Source organism: Arabidopsis thaliana, chromosome 2 (genome assembly GCF_000001735.4).
Source record: "Arabidopsis thaliana chromosome 2, partial sequence".
In the NCBI taxonomy this organism is placed as follows: Eukaryota; Viridiplantae; Streptophyta; class Magnoliopsida; order Brassicales; family Brassicaceae; genus Arabidopsis; species Arabidopsis thaliana.
Genome location: NC_003071.7, coordinates 17742080 through 17758491, shown reverse-complemented (window position 1 = coordinate 17758491; position 16412 = coordinate 17742080). Strand labels below are relative to the sequence as shown.

The 16412-nt window shown below is 33.7% G+C and overlaps 2 protein-coding genes, 1 long non-coding RNA gene and 1 other non-coding gene across 6 annotated transcripts; all 4 read right to left on the bottom strand.

Moving 5' to 3' along the window:
• Window positions 1-23: 23 nt before the first annotated feature.
• Window positions 24-2423, bottom strand: MAX2 (RNI-like superfamily protein). Its single transcript, NM_129823.3, has one exon. It carries the CDS (start codon window positions 2320-2322, stop codon window positions 241-243), a length of 2082 nt encoding a protein of 693 aa, NP_565979.1. The 5' UTR covers window positions 2323-2423; the 3' UTR covers window positions 24-240.
• Window positions 2424-4344: 1921 nt separating this feature from the next.
• On the bottom strand, window positions 4345-4901 carry AT2G00900. 2 transcript variants are annotated; one of them, NR_143700.1, is made up of 2 exons: window positions 4755-4901; window positions 4345-4644 (listed from the first exon to the last, which is right to left on the bottom strand). It is a non-coding gene; the product is annotated as an uncharacterized misc_RNA (transcript). The 2 variants fall into 2 exon arrangements; NR_143699.1 differs by having other exon boundaries at window positions 4345-4901.
• A 1669-nt stretch (window positions 4902-6570) lies between these two features.
• Window positions 6571-7120, bottom strand: AT2G09380. Its single transcript, NR_140525.1, has 2 exons — window positions 6954-7120; window positions 6571-6738 (listed from the first exon to the last, which is right to left on the bottom strand). It is a non-coding gene; the product is annotated as an other RNA (long non-coding RNA).
• An 847-nt stretch (window positions 7121-7967) lies between these two features.
• On the bottom strand, window positions 7968-10711 carry LSH10 (LIGHT-DEPENDENT SHORT HYPOCOTYLS-like protein (DUF640)). 2 transcript variants are annotated; one of them, NM_129822.3, is made up of 2 exons: window positions 9923-10711; window positions 7968-8397 (listed from the first exon to the last, which is right to left on the bottom strand). In NM_129822.3, exon 1 carries the CDS (start codon window positions 10485-10487, stop codon window positions 9954-9956), a length of 534 nt encoding a protein of 177 aa, NP_565978.1. In that variant the 5' UTR covers window positions 10488-10711; the 3' UTR covers window positions 7968-8397; window positions 9923-9953. The 2 variants fall into 2 exon arrangements, with proteins under 2 accessions (NP_565978.1, NP_850374.1); NM_180043.1 differs by having other exon boundaries at window positions 8052-8387; window positions 9923-10575.
• Between the last annotated feature and the right edge of the window lie 5701 nt (window positions 10712-16412).

Here is a 16412-nt window from a genome sequence, read left to right as displayed (position 1 = left end):
GGCATTAGTTGTGAGAAACTCATTGAGTTTGTACTCCAGATCTCTCCGGCTTCTTCATTTGAGTTTTATCATTTATAAAAATGGATTATTGTTTTATGATATCATTAATCATCGCAAATTATAGTCTTTGTCCTTTCCTCTTACAAACATATACAAAACACTCTTGACCATACAAATAAAATGGACCAGTTTCTGAAGTCAATACAGATATAATAGTGTAGGTAACTCACTCTTCAAGTTTCAGTCAATGATGTTGCGGCTGTTCAATTGGTCCTCGAATCGGCTACACGAACCAACTCTCATCTCTGTGCTCATATCGTTCTCCGGCGCCGGATAATAGTCTGCTCTAAGCTGTACATCCCTTAAGTTTGGGATTCTCAACAAAAAGTTCATGAAATGCTCATGAGCTGTTCCATGGATGAACAGCTTCCTCAAAGTCAGGCACTCTTGTAACAGACCTGCTCCAGGAAGCGAGAGACTCCTCTGGTTAACATCTCTATCCTGTGGTGGCCAATAATCAAGCTCGCTCAAGCTCAAGCTTCCAATTCCGGTCAAGAAGAATCTTTCCCATAAACTCAAATCCATCTGCATTGGCGGTGCGGTCAGTGCGAAACCGATTGTGTCCCCGCAATCTAACTGCATCTTTGAGAGCTTTGGGTAGAGAGCGAGACAACTTAACCCAAACTCTGGCTCGGCTGGCCTGCGTTTACCTCTGCAATCTCCTTCTATCTTGATCCTAATCTCTTCCAAATTCGGACAGTCATCTAGTCCTGTCATAGGTAATGGCGTCAAAAATTCTCCAACATTGATCCATAAAGATAGATACTCCAGTTTCTCCCATACTCTATCTTCAGAACAGAATCCATTCACATCACTAGTTGAGCAGTGTTCTTCCTCGAATGAATACTTGCACCTCTTCTGGCTCCTCTCGTAACCATCATCCTCCTCTTCGTGGTCAGCCTCACTAGTTTCCACTCTTCCTTCTACCTCCTCGTCCTCTGAACCAGACCACACACAGTCTATATGCAGTCTCTTGATCCGATCACAAATCGGCTCAATTGCCTTTAAAGAAGCAGCTGTGTCAAGATTCTTGCAGCAAGAGATTCTCACATCAGTCAAAGTCTTACTCCGAAGACTAACCATTGTTCTTAGTCCATCCACTGTTACATTCTCACACCCTTGAATCTCAAACGTAGTCAACTTACAACATCCTCTCCCTATAGCCACCAAACCCATATCAGTCAAATCGCCGGAATTCTTAATCGACAACGACTGCAATCCTCCACATAAAGCCACACCGTCGAGCCTCCTCCATTCTGTAGCAGAGCAAACACCTTGGAACTGTCCTAGCTTCAATACTCTTAACTTCTTGCATTTAGAATTCAATGCCTCTAAAGCTACACCACTATGCTTCACATCCTTTCCTACGTCAAGAACCAGCTCCTCTAGATTCGGTAAACCTGAGAAAACTTCAATTAGCGTCCCCGCCGTGACAGCTGAATCTCCAGCTTCCGTACCTGGAATAGCTCTAGGATTCGCCAACGAAGCTGTGTCCACCATGTGTAGAAGCGTTAACTTAGGGGAACTGGTAGCTACGGCGGAGAGAGTCTCGTCTCCGACGAATTCAAAGTATCTCGGATCAAACGTACAAGCTACACGAAAAGTCTTCAAATTAGGGCAAGATTTGGTGATACTAACGATTTCGCTTGATTTGTATCCCTCGGTGAACGACGCCGTCAAGAGATCTAACCGTGTAAGCCTCGCCGCCACGTCAGCATAGCGGAGAAGCACAGGAGGTAAGTCTTCAGTCCAGTGATAGAAGTTGGAGAGATCTAAAGACTCAAGGAAACCACCACAGTGTTCAAAAATAGGAACAAAATCGCCACCGGTAGGGATCTGAGAAGCTCGTTGATGCCATCGGAGGAGCTTGATGTGGCGAATTCTCGGCCATTGAGGAAGTAGAAGCTCGAGAGAGCTCGGAGATCGTGTGTAGACGTTTAGAGACTCGACGAAAGGGAAACAGAATTTGAGACGGAGAGCGAGAAGGTTCTGGTGATCGATTGGGAGAGAAGCGAGAAGAGTGTGACCCCATGGGGAGAGGAAAGAGAGATCGAGATGTGAGATTGATCGGAAACAGTCGGGGACGAGGGAGAGATCACGAGCGTTGCCACGGATAGTGAGGTGAGAGCGAGTGGATCGTTCGAGAGCGAGGAATTTGTGAGAGACGAGGGAGAGAGAGTTGCGAGCTCGGGAATCGGATACGAGAGAGGAAATGGTGGATAAGATGACGTCAGGGAGGTCGGAGAGAGTAGTGGAAGCCATGAGAAGCGGCAAATCTACAAGAGAGGAGATTTTAGAAGAAGAAAGAGGGAAGAAGGAAGAAGAAGAGATTTGTGTTGGGCAGAGAGAGAGCCACGTGATGATACTGACATTCTTCTTCTCTCTTCTTTTATGTTTTTTTTCTTTTTAATATAGATAGTACTATAATTCTTTCCTTTTTTGAGGTAATTTGATTGAAAAATCATATGTATTTAAATGATTAAATCTAAATTATCTTTGAGGTTAATTATATAAGAACATACGATGTCAAAAAAAAAAAAAAAAAAAATAGAACATACATTCTTTAATTAAGCCTACAAAATATTCATCCTCAAATTGTACTTTATAAATCCTTACTTTATCAAAATACTCATAACCAATAGATAATGGGATTGTGTTGTCATTGGTCAAAAAGATTGTTATGCGTACTTATACGATGATATACTATTTTGGAGAAACCAAAATCATAGTTGCATACCCTTTTTTCTCTATGAATGTAAATATCATTATATCACTAATCAAAATGAAAGGTTTAGGATATACGAAGTTGCATGCTTGCATGTAATGTCCTGACTATTTCATTTCGTTCGTGTGTTCTCATCAGCTTTTAGTTGTAATCTATGCATGTACTTTGGTATGATAAAGAGAGATTTACACATTAACCGACTCAAAAGATTTCGAAACTTTGATCTTCGAATTTGGTAATTACGGGTACATGTATGCTTTACTGTACATGCAGTATGTGTCATAGTTACTTAAGCTCCTTTCAAATGTTTTACAAAAAATACCTTATCTTTAAAAAAATTGTATGAGATAATAGATTTGAATCATCGCCATTGTCACAAGTTGACCAATACTTCATTTGGTAGAGGCACAGCAAATTTTGTTTGTGAGATCATTCGTATTATTATGGAATCGCCGTAACTTGACAATTGTTCTTAATCATTAAACAAATATACATATTTGATATTATATAATCAAATTGCAAGAGTCAAAATCAACCTATCCCTCTCTCTCCCTTATGTTCCCACTTGAATTGCATATTTTTCCTGTAAAGAACAATCCACCTTTTTCCCGTGCATGCATCTAACATTTGTTTATGTCCCTCAAGAATAATACCAACCTTCTTTGTTGATAGACATGAGCTTTAATAGGAAAATAACTAAAACTAAACACAACTATTTTGCAAGATTTAGAATTCAATAACCTTAAAATATTAAGAAAACCCCCAATATTAAGTTACTGACTGCAACAAGAGATGAAGTCGGAATAAAACAGCATCAAAAACACTGATTTGTGTCATGTACAGAAATGTATTTAAACTGCAGATAATTTTACTATAAGATCAGGATCTAGATAAATCCCAAACCCATAACATATATGTAAGAATATCGAGTCTTTTCCAAATTCATAATTGGAATCACGTAAGAATGCATGCAACAACTAAAAGATAAGCTGAACTTCATTTCCATTTTAAGAGAAATATAGATCCAATACAGTGAATCGATTCAGTTCAAAGAGTATTTAATTAGATACGTTTCCCGCTTAATAAGCGGCGCTCAGTCATGTTACAAATTAAATAAAATATAGGTTTTGATTATTTCTCCAACGTAAATACAATTTATATTTTCAAAATAGTGTTTAACTTTTAAAAAGCTTAATGGATAACTCAGTGAGCATAATCACGAAAGCAATAGTGAGAAATTTGCAACTAAATTTTATTTTTCGTTTTTCTCTTTTTCCTTACAAAGTGAGAAATTTAAGATTTGTAGGGCATGCATTATCTCTTGCCTACTCATCTTGCCGGTCACAAAAACACATACACGCATACATATACATGTGATTACACATGCGTCAACATATAAACGCGACTATGTACTAAATATATTCAAATCCACTGACCTATACCATGTTTTTGTGCCCATGCTTATAGACTGGCTGAATTAACTTGGGCATATATTTGGTTAATGTAATACAATATTATCTTATCAAAGTGAATATAATTCAATGAACCATGTATACAATTCAACCGTTTCAAACTATTTAGAGGTCATGTCAAATGCATTAAAATATTTTCTAAAAATTTTACAGATTAATTTCTAGTTGATATAAATATTCAAAAACATCCATAAAGAATGATTTTAAATTATTAGAAAAAAGGAATAAGTTGTACAATTTGTACTTGCTAAACTAAAAGACGTCTCATGGTCCTGGATCAAAGGCACTTAGTTGTGAGTAGGGAATTGTGAAGGAAGATGTCTTGAGTGACACTTGCACCATCGAGAAACCATGAACTATAAGCACTTGTAGTTGAGTAATTTTTTTCTTCACAGAAAAGGTAATTGACTTTATCAGAATTCATGCTTGGTTAGATAAATCCCTAGAATGATCATTATAATAATATGTAATTATTTATATAGCATACTTTAAGTTACCTTTTACTTAGCACGCATGAAATCATGAAATGGAAAACGTGAAACAATGGATGGTAAAATAAATCCATCAGAAATTTTGACTTTTTAGACGAGCAGAAAAACCACATACGAAGACACGGTCCCTTAAAAAATAGTTTGTGGAGAAAGAGATCACACGTTGAAGCATGATGAGGGGGTACTAATCCTATATATAATGTATGGATAAGTGACTACATTATATATATATTATCAGATTATAAAGTAAGAATGTCTTATTTTTGCTCACCTTTTCTTTTAGACTTTGGACATCAAACGCACTTCATAGCTCATAATACCCACATATTATATAACTGACGGACATCAAAACACATAACGAATCAACTTAGATCTCCAAAAGTTCAAATATTCTTTCATCTCACGTACAAAAACATTTTAAAATTGAGTTTTTGATCGTTCTTGCTACTCAAGAATCATAATATTACTATTTCGTTAGAACTTGATTTTTTTATTTTTTTTGTTGGACAACAACAATTAGAACTTGAATGGTTTTATGAAGAAATTACAACCAAAACAATGAAACTAAAATTGGAACTCCTCTATAACCCAAAAGAAAAGGAAAAAAAAATCTAATTCGATTGGGTGTAGTAAGGTGGATCTTGAACAAGTGGGCTCCAAAAAGATTTAACTTCTTAAATCTTACATGTCATTCAATTTTTCATATGTTATGGCCACTAAAATTTCTTGAATCCGATCTTCACTTCTGTTGAAATATTAGAGCACTTCCATGGCACATTATGGAGAGTGTCTTTCATAAATATTAAAAAAATTTGAAGTTATAAAATACTAATAATAAAATGTGATGGGTCTTTAAATTTGAGACACACTCTCAAAAATGTCTCTAACAAGACATTTACCATAAAATGTCTTTAGTTTAAAGATACTCAAACATTAAAGTAATATATTTTCTTTACATATATTATATTATAGTTATAGAAAGACCCTCTCATTGATGTGCAATGGAGTTGCTCTTATGTGCTAGCTAGTGTTACTTTTCTCAAACTGATGATATGTTATTAAAATCGTCCTAACCTAAAAAGTTATACGCAAACGATACAAAAAGGAAAAAAAATCGTATAAAATTAATTTGTAGTTGTGAAAAAATAGACCAATTACTGGAAGCTTTGGTGGGCCTGGGCCCGGGTTTTGAATTTAATGACCGAAAGAAAATTAGTTATAAGAGTAATGAGAATGGCCAAAAAAGAAGTGGTGGGAAAAGAGAGTGACGTGGAAGTAGATAAGTGGTGACGTGAAGTAAATGTTTGTGTTCCGTAACTTAAAAATCTAATCCTTCAAAGTACACCATGCTGTCTCACTCTCACGACGTTGCCTTGCTTGTCGTTTTTCTCTTTTTTTTCTTTCAAAGATTGATGACGTGGACGTCTAGTAACAAAGCAGTTTCTAGAATTCCACGTGTCACATGTGGGTTCGACATCTCGGGTTTATCATTTAATGTCTTTCGTCCGATCTCCACGTTCGTTCCAACGGTTTTGTGTAACGACGATGTTGTGGTTGAAATTTTCAATGTGTAATTATGTTTTTGAAATCGAGATCAGATTTAATTCTTGAGCTGATAATTTTTTAGTTTAGTTTGATAGATATAGTTTATTCCGGATAGTTTATAGATTTTATTTTGGGTACAGCAAAATTGGTGGATGTTTTGATTTGTCAGAAGCAACATACCATTTGAAGGAACAATTACTTTTTAAGAATTAGATATAATAAATCGTAGCTCACTAGGTTAGGTAATGACATGATAGTTGTTGACTTGTGATAAGGAGCTGAGAAGAGAGAACTGGGAAACAGTCGAGAGGCTATGGGCCTAGCATATTGGGTTATGTTACTACAAAATTGGGCTTATTTAAGTTATCTTATGTGGCCCATTTAGATTATATGTCAACAAAATTTATTAAAATTTGCTTTTCGAGCTTTTTGTTGTTCTTTCTACAAACTGTACAGAGGGAGTAATTGTTATTGGGAAAGGAGCAAAAGATTAAACACAGCATAGAACATATGCATGTTTAGAAAAGAGATAGTTGAGACTTTAAATAGGAGTCACAAGTGTCGGTGACGTGCGATGGAGAAAGAGGCGAGAAAACAAGTGGACAATACGTTTCTCTATTGGTGTGAAGAGATTGAGCTCGAAGAGGGGTCCTACACGTACTCAGATGATACGAGTGATTTCTTCAATGAGCGAAGCCAGAGGCCGCGATTTTAGGTTTGGAGACGAACATTCCTTTGCTTCCATATGAAATAAAGTGATCGAGGTTTGTGCTTATACTAGTCTCACGATGAGAGTTGTGTTGCTTTAAGATGAAGGAGACCGAAGCTATTGAAGGAATCCGACGAAGCTTGTTGATGATAGCGGAGATGAAGACATACATTATTTTTAGAGAAGAGGAGTTTAAAACAAAAATGTAACATAAAACTATAATCAATATTTTACATGAAATTGTAAATGTAAAAAAAAATGAGGTTAGTTAACGGGCGACACACAAAAGGCCAAAGCCATGTTAAAATCTAGTTAATTAGGCATGAAGAATTGAAAAATATGCTCAATTATCATTTCTATACGGGAACATACAAATCATTATTTTTGTGGAGTATCATTGCTCTTGTTATTCAACTTACAAGATTCTCAAAGTGTTATTCAAAATTCATGAAGACCATACTTTCCTTAGAGAGAAGATGAAAACTGTTACTCTTACAAAATAATCTCTTCACTATTGTTGAGACTCAGACTCATAACTTTGATCTATTAGAAAAACATAAATTAATACACCAGCTGAGCTATAGGTATATCATCGCTGGATTTACACAATATGCTTGATAATTAGAAAACAATAAAGCCAATTCCGATGAAGACAAATATGAACTTGCCCTACCAAGATTGTTTTGTAAACGACTTTTCCTATCATATTATAACACCATGTACTCGTCGTTTTGGGGGAAAATTAATAAAATGTAATGGTATTTCTGTTTAACTAGATTTATTTTCCTCCAACTTGTTTTTGTCTTTTTCATCTAGACTTAACATTTACAAACATTGTTTTTTACAAGTTTAAATTTCAAGGTTTTCTCTTATTTGTTGGGAACATCAGTCAGGAAACAACTTTTTATACTATTTTCAAACAGATTGTTTTGAAGCTAATCCATTGATCACTTTCTTCTCTAAGTTATAATTACGTCGATCCATCAATTTTAGAATACTCCAAAAACAAAAATTATAATTGGTCATCGGACTCTGCTATTCCACCATATATAGTCCATTGTAATTTTCATTTAAATCCAATATGTTGGACTTATATAAGACATAGAAGTACGCTGATCCACATAAGAAGTACAAAACACACCTGAATTCAATATATAAACTCTTTACACTTACTTTATTCAAAAGAAAAGTGCTTAATAAGAGAATAAATATGAATAGAGCTTAATAAGAGAATAGATGAAGATATTTATGACGACGGAGATCTGCGGAAATGAAGAGGAGGGGACGAAGAGCTGCAAAAATGGTCCCGAAAGATATGTTGAAGATACCAGTAGATAGATTTGAGGTCTCTTTTACATTTGATCCCTCTTTGAGACTTACTGATCCTGCCAAGTTCTATTGTATCAAGATTAGTTCACTAATTCATTGCCAGAAATACATGTAATATGCGCTTACCTAGATTCACAGATGCAAATAGGATAACGTATATAAATTCAAGTTTAAGCCATAACTATGCGAGATGCATGCATGCATGTCCGAGAGACTTAATTTTAACCCATACTTCTATGGAATTCATCAAAAATATATTCTTAAATTATGTTTCTTGTGGCATATGTCACATTTGTATAATCGAACAAAATCTACAAAGCTATGCGGGGGACAAAACCAACTTTCAAGCTTTTCCAAAGTTAGTGGTGACAAAGATCCTAAAGGAGACGCATAAAGATGATTTGAGCAAATTATATATAAACTTAAGACTGAAATTATAATTGAGATCAAAGAAAATAAAAATGATTTAATTAGTTGAATTCAAAGAGACAAACTTAATTTCCACAAAATCTAATTGTATAATCTCAGAAAATGCCAATGCATAACTATTCCCAATGATCATGCAGTAAACAGCCTTTATAAAAGCTAAAATTACATGTCACAATCCAAGCTCTAAAATCTGAGATCCTAATTAATATGATTGTATATGATAAAGATTTGGTTGAATTGTTCATATTGAGATCATTCTACTAAGACCCACATTGCAATAGTTTAAAAAGTATGAATTAAAAACGTTAAAGTATTATGTGTGAGGTAATTTCTATTCTGAGATAACCTTCTTAGCCTTTGATAACAATCATGGAATCTCAATATTTCTTTAGGTTATAAAAATGGGGGTAAAAGGTTCAATCAACTCCTCCCTTGATCACCAATGGGGAACAAAATCTACAAAAATCTTTAAAGAGAAGCCTTCCAAGAGCCAATCATTACTTCATTGAACTACGTACTATTTATATAAATAACAGTGGTACAATGTGTACACACGGCCCATATATACCAATATTCAACTATACATACATGGTTGATAAAGAAAGGATTCAACTTTTGAGAATCAAATGTACGTTTTCCAAATCTTGAATGAGTTGTTCACTAGGATAAACTTGAATAGTCTATAATTTCACATATACATAGCTTAGAAAGTCTGATGCATTTTCAAATTAAGGTTTTGAATAAATCTGTTTTTAGTTTACTTTAATGTTAGAGATTTAATGAATCATCTATTCAAGAATTGATTTTACATGCTAGAAACTAGAAAACACATCTTCCTTTATATTATTTCAAAACTAAAATCAACTTGCATTCGAAGAGCTAAAATGATTTAAAAGAAATCATTCCAAAACACATCTACTTCCACTGAAACCTAAGATCTAATCACAAACCGGTCCCTTAATTCCGAACCCAATATCAAGAAAAAAATTTAGCTGATCATTCACAGAAATCAAAAGCCTAATTGTATCTCCAATTAGGGTTTTTGATACATAGTATAATATATATTATATCAATCAAAATCTATATGTTATATATAAATGATGCAGATATGCTTGCTTTATATGTAAATTATGCAAAGTCACATATTGGAAACATATATTACCACAAAGTCTTTCACGACGATGGAGAATCTCTTAAGAGAAGCTGAAGGAAGAGGAGGAGGAAGAAGAGTCCTCTCTCCCACCTCCCATCTCCGGCGTTGGCTTCTTCTTCTTCTTCTTCTTGTAAGGAATCCCTCTAGCCTTAGCCTGACACTCCCTAACCTCCCTCAGATAAACCCTTATCGCTCCGCTAGCGAAAGGGTTAGTCTCCGGAGGTCCACCGTTCTCCTCGTAAGCCGCTCTCAGCCGTCCGATCAAAGCGTCAAGACTTCCCCAAGCTTGTCTGAGAGGGCACGTGCAAGGAGCTGGTGGCTCAGGCTGGCCGTAGAACATACAGCCAGGCACGTGCACCTTTGTCTTACCGAACTGGTCTAAGTACCTGAGGAAATCAAGCACGTGGTTACAGCTGCAGTGAGACATCGGCACAGGCGGTCTCTGATTCTTCAAGTACTGTCCGAAAGTGTTCCAGTCACGTCTCTTCTGCGACTCGTAACGGCTTGGTGTCACCGGTGGCTCTGATCCTGATGATTCCATCAAACTCTTTCCTCTTTCTCTTGGAGAGGACATGATATGATCTCTTGTTGAGTGTAAGAGAGATGTTGGTGAAGAAGGTTAAGGGATCAATTTGTTTTATGGATCTGAAGAATTATGTAATAAGAAAGAAAGATGAAAGGTTGAGTGAGTTTGATGAGAGGGTGAAAGTAATAGTAGCAGATGATGTTGACGTTAGAGAGGACATGTTATGGGCCCTTTCAAAATTTTGTTTTCTTTCTTCCTCTCTCTCTCTTAACTAATTACGTATCAGTATTTATTAATCAAATTCATTGGCTAAAAAGATTTACATAGTTTTTGTTGAAAGATCACCAAGTTTGAGTTCTCCACCACGATTTCAAAATTGGATACTGTATATGTCTTTATAATGGTTAGAAGATTCAATGCTTACATCGATTTCAGAGAGTCAGAGACTATTTGGACTTCAGCTCAAGATCATATATAGTTTTCTAAAGGGATTTTATACTTGGGAAATGTGTTAGTTAGCTCATTGTGGGTTGTATGATAACATTTTCTATTGATTAAAAAACTACAAACAATACTCTTCTTGTTGGACGAAGCAATATTTACACACACACATATATATAAGGATGTGAAAAAACGTTGTGGATTTGTCTACGAGGGTTTAACACGCCGTAGGATGAAAAACGGCCAGGTTGAAAATACAGATTGGTTTGTCAGCGAATCAGATTAGAGTGGATCACTTTTAGACTATATTTTAATAAATATTAATGATATACAAATAATACTAGAATCGTTGATACCAATTTCTATGTTGACACGCCTAGCTACTTATAGTCCATCCAATTTTCCGGACAGGCGGAATATATTCGGCGTACCAATTATAACAGTTTGATATATGATCGTTTTCATTTCTCGTATTTTACGATATCAACGAAAAGGAAAAATGATAGTTCTTTTCAGTATAGATGAGTTGTTCATATCATTGATATATCAATTTGTTTTTTTCTTTCTATAAACAGATTTGCAACTTTAATTTCAATCAATTTTTGTTGATATAGAGTGATGCTGTTTATCTAAAATTCGTTGTAGGGTTCACTTCTTGTCCCCATCAGATTTCAATTGTTTTTTAACTCTAGATTTTTGTTTCGTAAATATGGATGCTTTGCATTTTTCATGTACTTGATAACTTCAAATACATTATAGATTTTGTTGGTTGTTTTGTGTCATCTATAATTTATATACGCATACATTTTCGAAATTCATATCAATTATGATACAATGCAAACCAGTATATTACATGTTTCCATCCGTTATAATTGACTAATGATAAAATTTATTTATTTGAAACAATAAATGAATTGCAAGTTAAGATAAAAAAATCTCCAAATATATATTTGGTAATTCAAATAGTTTATTACTACTTGTACGAGTGAAATTTCTTACGAAACATTTCATTTTATCAAATGGAAGGAGTTCAGCGACACTAAAAAGGAAGGCGTTAAGTACCAGTCAAAATCATTGTCAATTTTTCATTAAATGCTTCAACAAATTCTAATTAGGGATCTTGTTTTTTTCTCCGAAATACATTGCACATGATGTTTTTATAAAATCTAATTAAAGCCTAATTTAACGATAGATTTAGTCCTTTCTTTTTTTCCTTTTTTCAATGAAATGCAATATAATAATATTATAATGAAAATAATAATTGAGCGAGATGCAAAGTAGAGTGAGCATCTATGTCCCTGATTGGTTCATGAAAACTAGGTAATAGGTTATGACTCACTAACCACTATATATTCTACCTATGTTACATATGGTTTCTTTTATCATGTTCCATCAGAATTAATCGCTTATCTTTAATAGGATACTTACATATATGTCGCTATACATATCAACATTCAGAATTTAATAATATAGTATAATTGAACTAGAATAAATCATACCATATTTTGATTTGGTTTAATATGGTTGAACCCATTCCAATTCGGAGTAACTTGCATCTTGAAAATTTGTCTTTTTTGTAATTTCTTTTTGATGGGAAAGATGGTTTTGAAATTCTAAGTTGTAATGATTTGGAAGTAAGAAAACCTGATATTTACGTCATGTTGAGGAGAAGAAAGTAACACCTGTTAATTTATATTTCAACATATTATTAATTTACATAATAGCCAAAAGAACTCGTTTGAATATGGAAATATATCATGTAAAGCATAGAAAGTTAGTAATAGATGATGATCGTCATTTTATGGCCGTTTCTAACCAAATTGCTTCCGTGTATTCGATCCCTTGCAATTTAAGATGGATTTGTCACCGTTATAGCTATGAAAAATTGCAAACAGTAGCATATATGAAATGTTAGCACATAATGAATTTAGGCTATAATTCTCATTGGTTTGTTGACGACGTCTAGCGACAGTGAAGTCATATTTTCTTAAGGTATATAGAGTCAGCTTGACCAAAAAAAAAAAAGAGAGTATGTAGTCAAAGCAATTTAAGATTTCATCAAAAATTCTTTAATTCATGTCTTGTTCTTTAACTTTAGAGAACTAGAGGAAACTAAAAATGGTTAACTACCATGTGAACTACTGAAGTTGAAGAGAAACGAGAAAAGAACAAAAGAGAGGGCATGTGATGTGTTACGACACGTGCGTAGGCATATTATTTTCCAACCTGTCAAATTTGACTGTTTAGGATATGATATTTAATATTTTTTTTCCCTTTTGCCATTATTTTTCTATAACTTTTTAAATGTTTACAAAGTTGTCTCTATATACTTAGGTTTTATTCGTTTGAATATGAATGGCATTCTTAAAGTTTATGAACCCACACGATTAATAATGCGTTGGTTTTATATGGCTATTATTATCACATTACGAAAAAACGCTTGAACACATCATTTATTCAACATCACTTGTGTAAAGGATTTAAAATTGAAAAATGAAAAGGATATTAACAACAGTTACTTAGAGTTAACGTAAGTTTTTTTTTTTCTTTTTTTTGGCAAACGACTTAACGTAATTTTTTTAATCACTGAAAACTGACTTAAACGATATACACAATTGACGCTACATGATGTATTTTTTTTAGTGATATCGATCACAATGAATGCAGAAGTATTATTCAAAACAAAAAATAACTAAGTTCATGGTGATAATAACGTCACAGAAAATAAACTATAATTTTTTCTTTAAATATGCTATAATTTTTAAAACATTTTATTTAAATATTTAATGTATTAAATTATTAAAAATACAAGTTTCACGAAATGTTCAATTATTTCAGTTTATCATGAAACGGTCTCATTATGAATTTAAATTGTTTTTTGTGCGTGTGGAAGATTTAATTTGTTATCAAATTTCTTGTTTATGTACATGTATGTATTCTTTTAATATGAGATTATATATAATGTATGATATGATTTGTTCAGTATATAAAACAACGAAACTGCTTCGGTGATTTTTCTTACTTCTTAAAGAAAGAAAAGCGGTGTCGGTGTCTTTGTTCATTACAAGAGAGATAACAAAGAATGTAAAAGTGTCCAGAACTAATTCCGGTCCAAATTACGAGTTTACACACAAATAAACTACCTAAAATAAACCATACAAATTTTGTTTTTTGTTAAAATCGTTTGTGCTGTTGTTGCATTGAGATAAGTTTTTTTTCCTAAGAACTTGTTGTGAGTGTAGGTGACATATATCGAAAGTTTCTCAAATGGAGACGAACCGTTCAGAGGATGTTCAACTTCTGCTTGTACTATAGGTTTCAACTCTTCATTCTTTAGGGTTCGCTTTCGATCACGAATAGAAATCGAGTACGTACCCCAAATCGCTTCAACTACCTCGTCATTATTGCAAGCAGTTGGTACGGCCTTCAATTCTCTTCAACCTGCTAATTAAGTTCTCATGGAAATGGAATAACACCTGGTTTAACTCTATTATTGGTTCAATTCTGTTTCCTTAATCTCCAACGTTAGCATGTTTTGGGCTTTAATAAAAACATATTTAAGGCTCACCCTCTATAACATGCAATTAAACAGTAAACAGAAATGGGTGTATAGTTTACCAAAGAAACAACAATAACTATATATATATGGGTATATATCCTAAAAATTAACTTGGGAAATATATATGTATGTATATATGCAGGTGTAACATACTAGAAATGGGTCAAAGATGCAAGGCCTGCCAGATTTTTTTGTTGTGGATCTAACTTCACAGTTTTTAAAGTAGATCATGTAAAGGTATATATACTGTGCATCTATAGTAGTTATACACACATACACATATTGATTACTGTTTAAAGATTCTATTACCTTTTTCAAAAAAAATCTGTAAGAAATTAAGTGGGCATCGACATTGTCAGACGTTATCTAGGGTTTTATCACTTTTAATTAAATAAAAATTGGTTGTATCAAGTGGCAGTGTACGGTTCGTTTAGAGGTTGCTTTAAACGTCTGGTTCGTCTTTATCTTACACCTTGTTAGGATTAAGAATCTTTATACATGCATGGCCACTATTACCATTTGTACGGTGTGTTTATCTTTGGACTATAGAGATGAGAATGATGTTTCTTGTAAACTCACATAAGGTTTTGGACTCGTTAGAACTCATTATCCCCAATTGCATCTTATTTTATGTGCAGTACATAGCGAAGGTTAAAATCTCAAAAGAACGAAATAAAACGAATGTCTAAGTTACTTAATTTTATCTTAGTTTTCGAACTCATCTCTCATGGTGTGTGATGTATCATGTATGATTGATAGAGCGCTACTAACATGTTGTAATAGGGTCTGTAATAGGTCTGGTACTAATGTATCTGAAAAATCACATATAAAGTGATTAGCCATATGTTCTAGTCAGTACTGTCTCAAATTTTGTCTTCGATCAATAGGACAACCTATCTTACCATATGTGGAGCACCACTTGGTTGGAAAGTTACGTTGGTACCCGCAAAAAAAGAAAAAAAGAAAAGAAAAGAACCCTAGAAATAGATATGATACATATCTAAAATCATGTTGAATGAAGAAACAATGGGCAAGAAACATCTTCACGCATGAGTTGCCAAAAATGTCACAGTCTCAAAGGCACTCTTATGCATTAGTCTTTTGCCCCCACAAATCTTTTCTTTGCTTCTCTTTTTGTTGATAGTGATTCATCTGTCTTCCCACCCACCCTCATTTTTCTTCATTATTGTTTCTTTCCCTTTTTGTCAATTCATCATTTTAACCGGACTCAATCTAATTTGGTTTTAGATTCGGTTATGAAGTCATGAACCGGTTTTATAACAGTTTAATTTGCGTCGGTCGATTGAGACAACGATAACAAATAATTGAATTTCAACAGATTATAAAGCATTGCATCGGTCTGTATACAGTACATATAAAATGGGGATTGCTAAGGTAATGGAAAAAAATAAAATAATCAATAATAATTAAATTGTGACCTAAAACTTTCTTTATTCGAGTAGATATATCGACAAGTCTGACAAAGATTAAAATACTAAAGATTTGGAAGAAGATTCGGAAAGGAAAAAAAGTATTCATGTATTTTCTTTATTTATCGTACCATTCACTAACTTTACAATTTTCTTACAAGTTCTGAACAATCTATCTTTTTGACACATAAGTCATAACATAACTATTCACAAGTGAATTCGTTTCAATGAATTCAAAAATGGTTGCTGATTATATATACATGAAAAACTTTGACAATTTAAAAGTACAATTAGGAATATGATGGTAGTTTTATTATACCTTTTGAGAACTTGGCTGGACTTTTTCATCCCTATATATATACTTCGTTGAGTTAAATTTTACCGGATAAACTGTCGCGAATTCTGTAAAAGATTGAATATGTTTTCATATTTTGCCGGATTTTTTTATTTGAGAAGTTTCAAAAAATGATTATTGGTGTATAGTGGAATTTGATGGTGAAGTAAACGACTGTCGATCATTAACAATTTTTGGTATATGGCGTA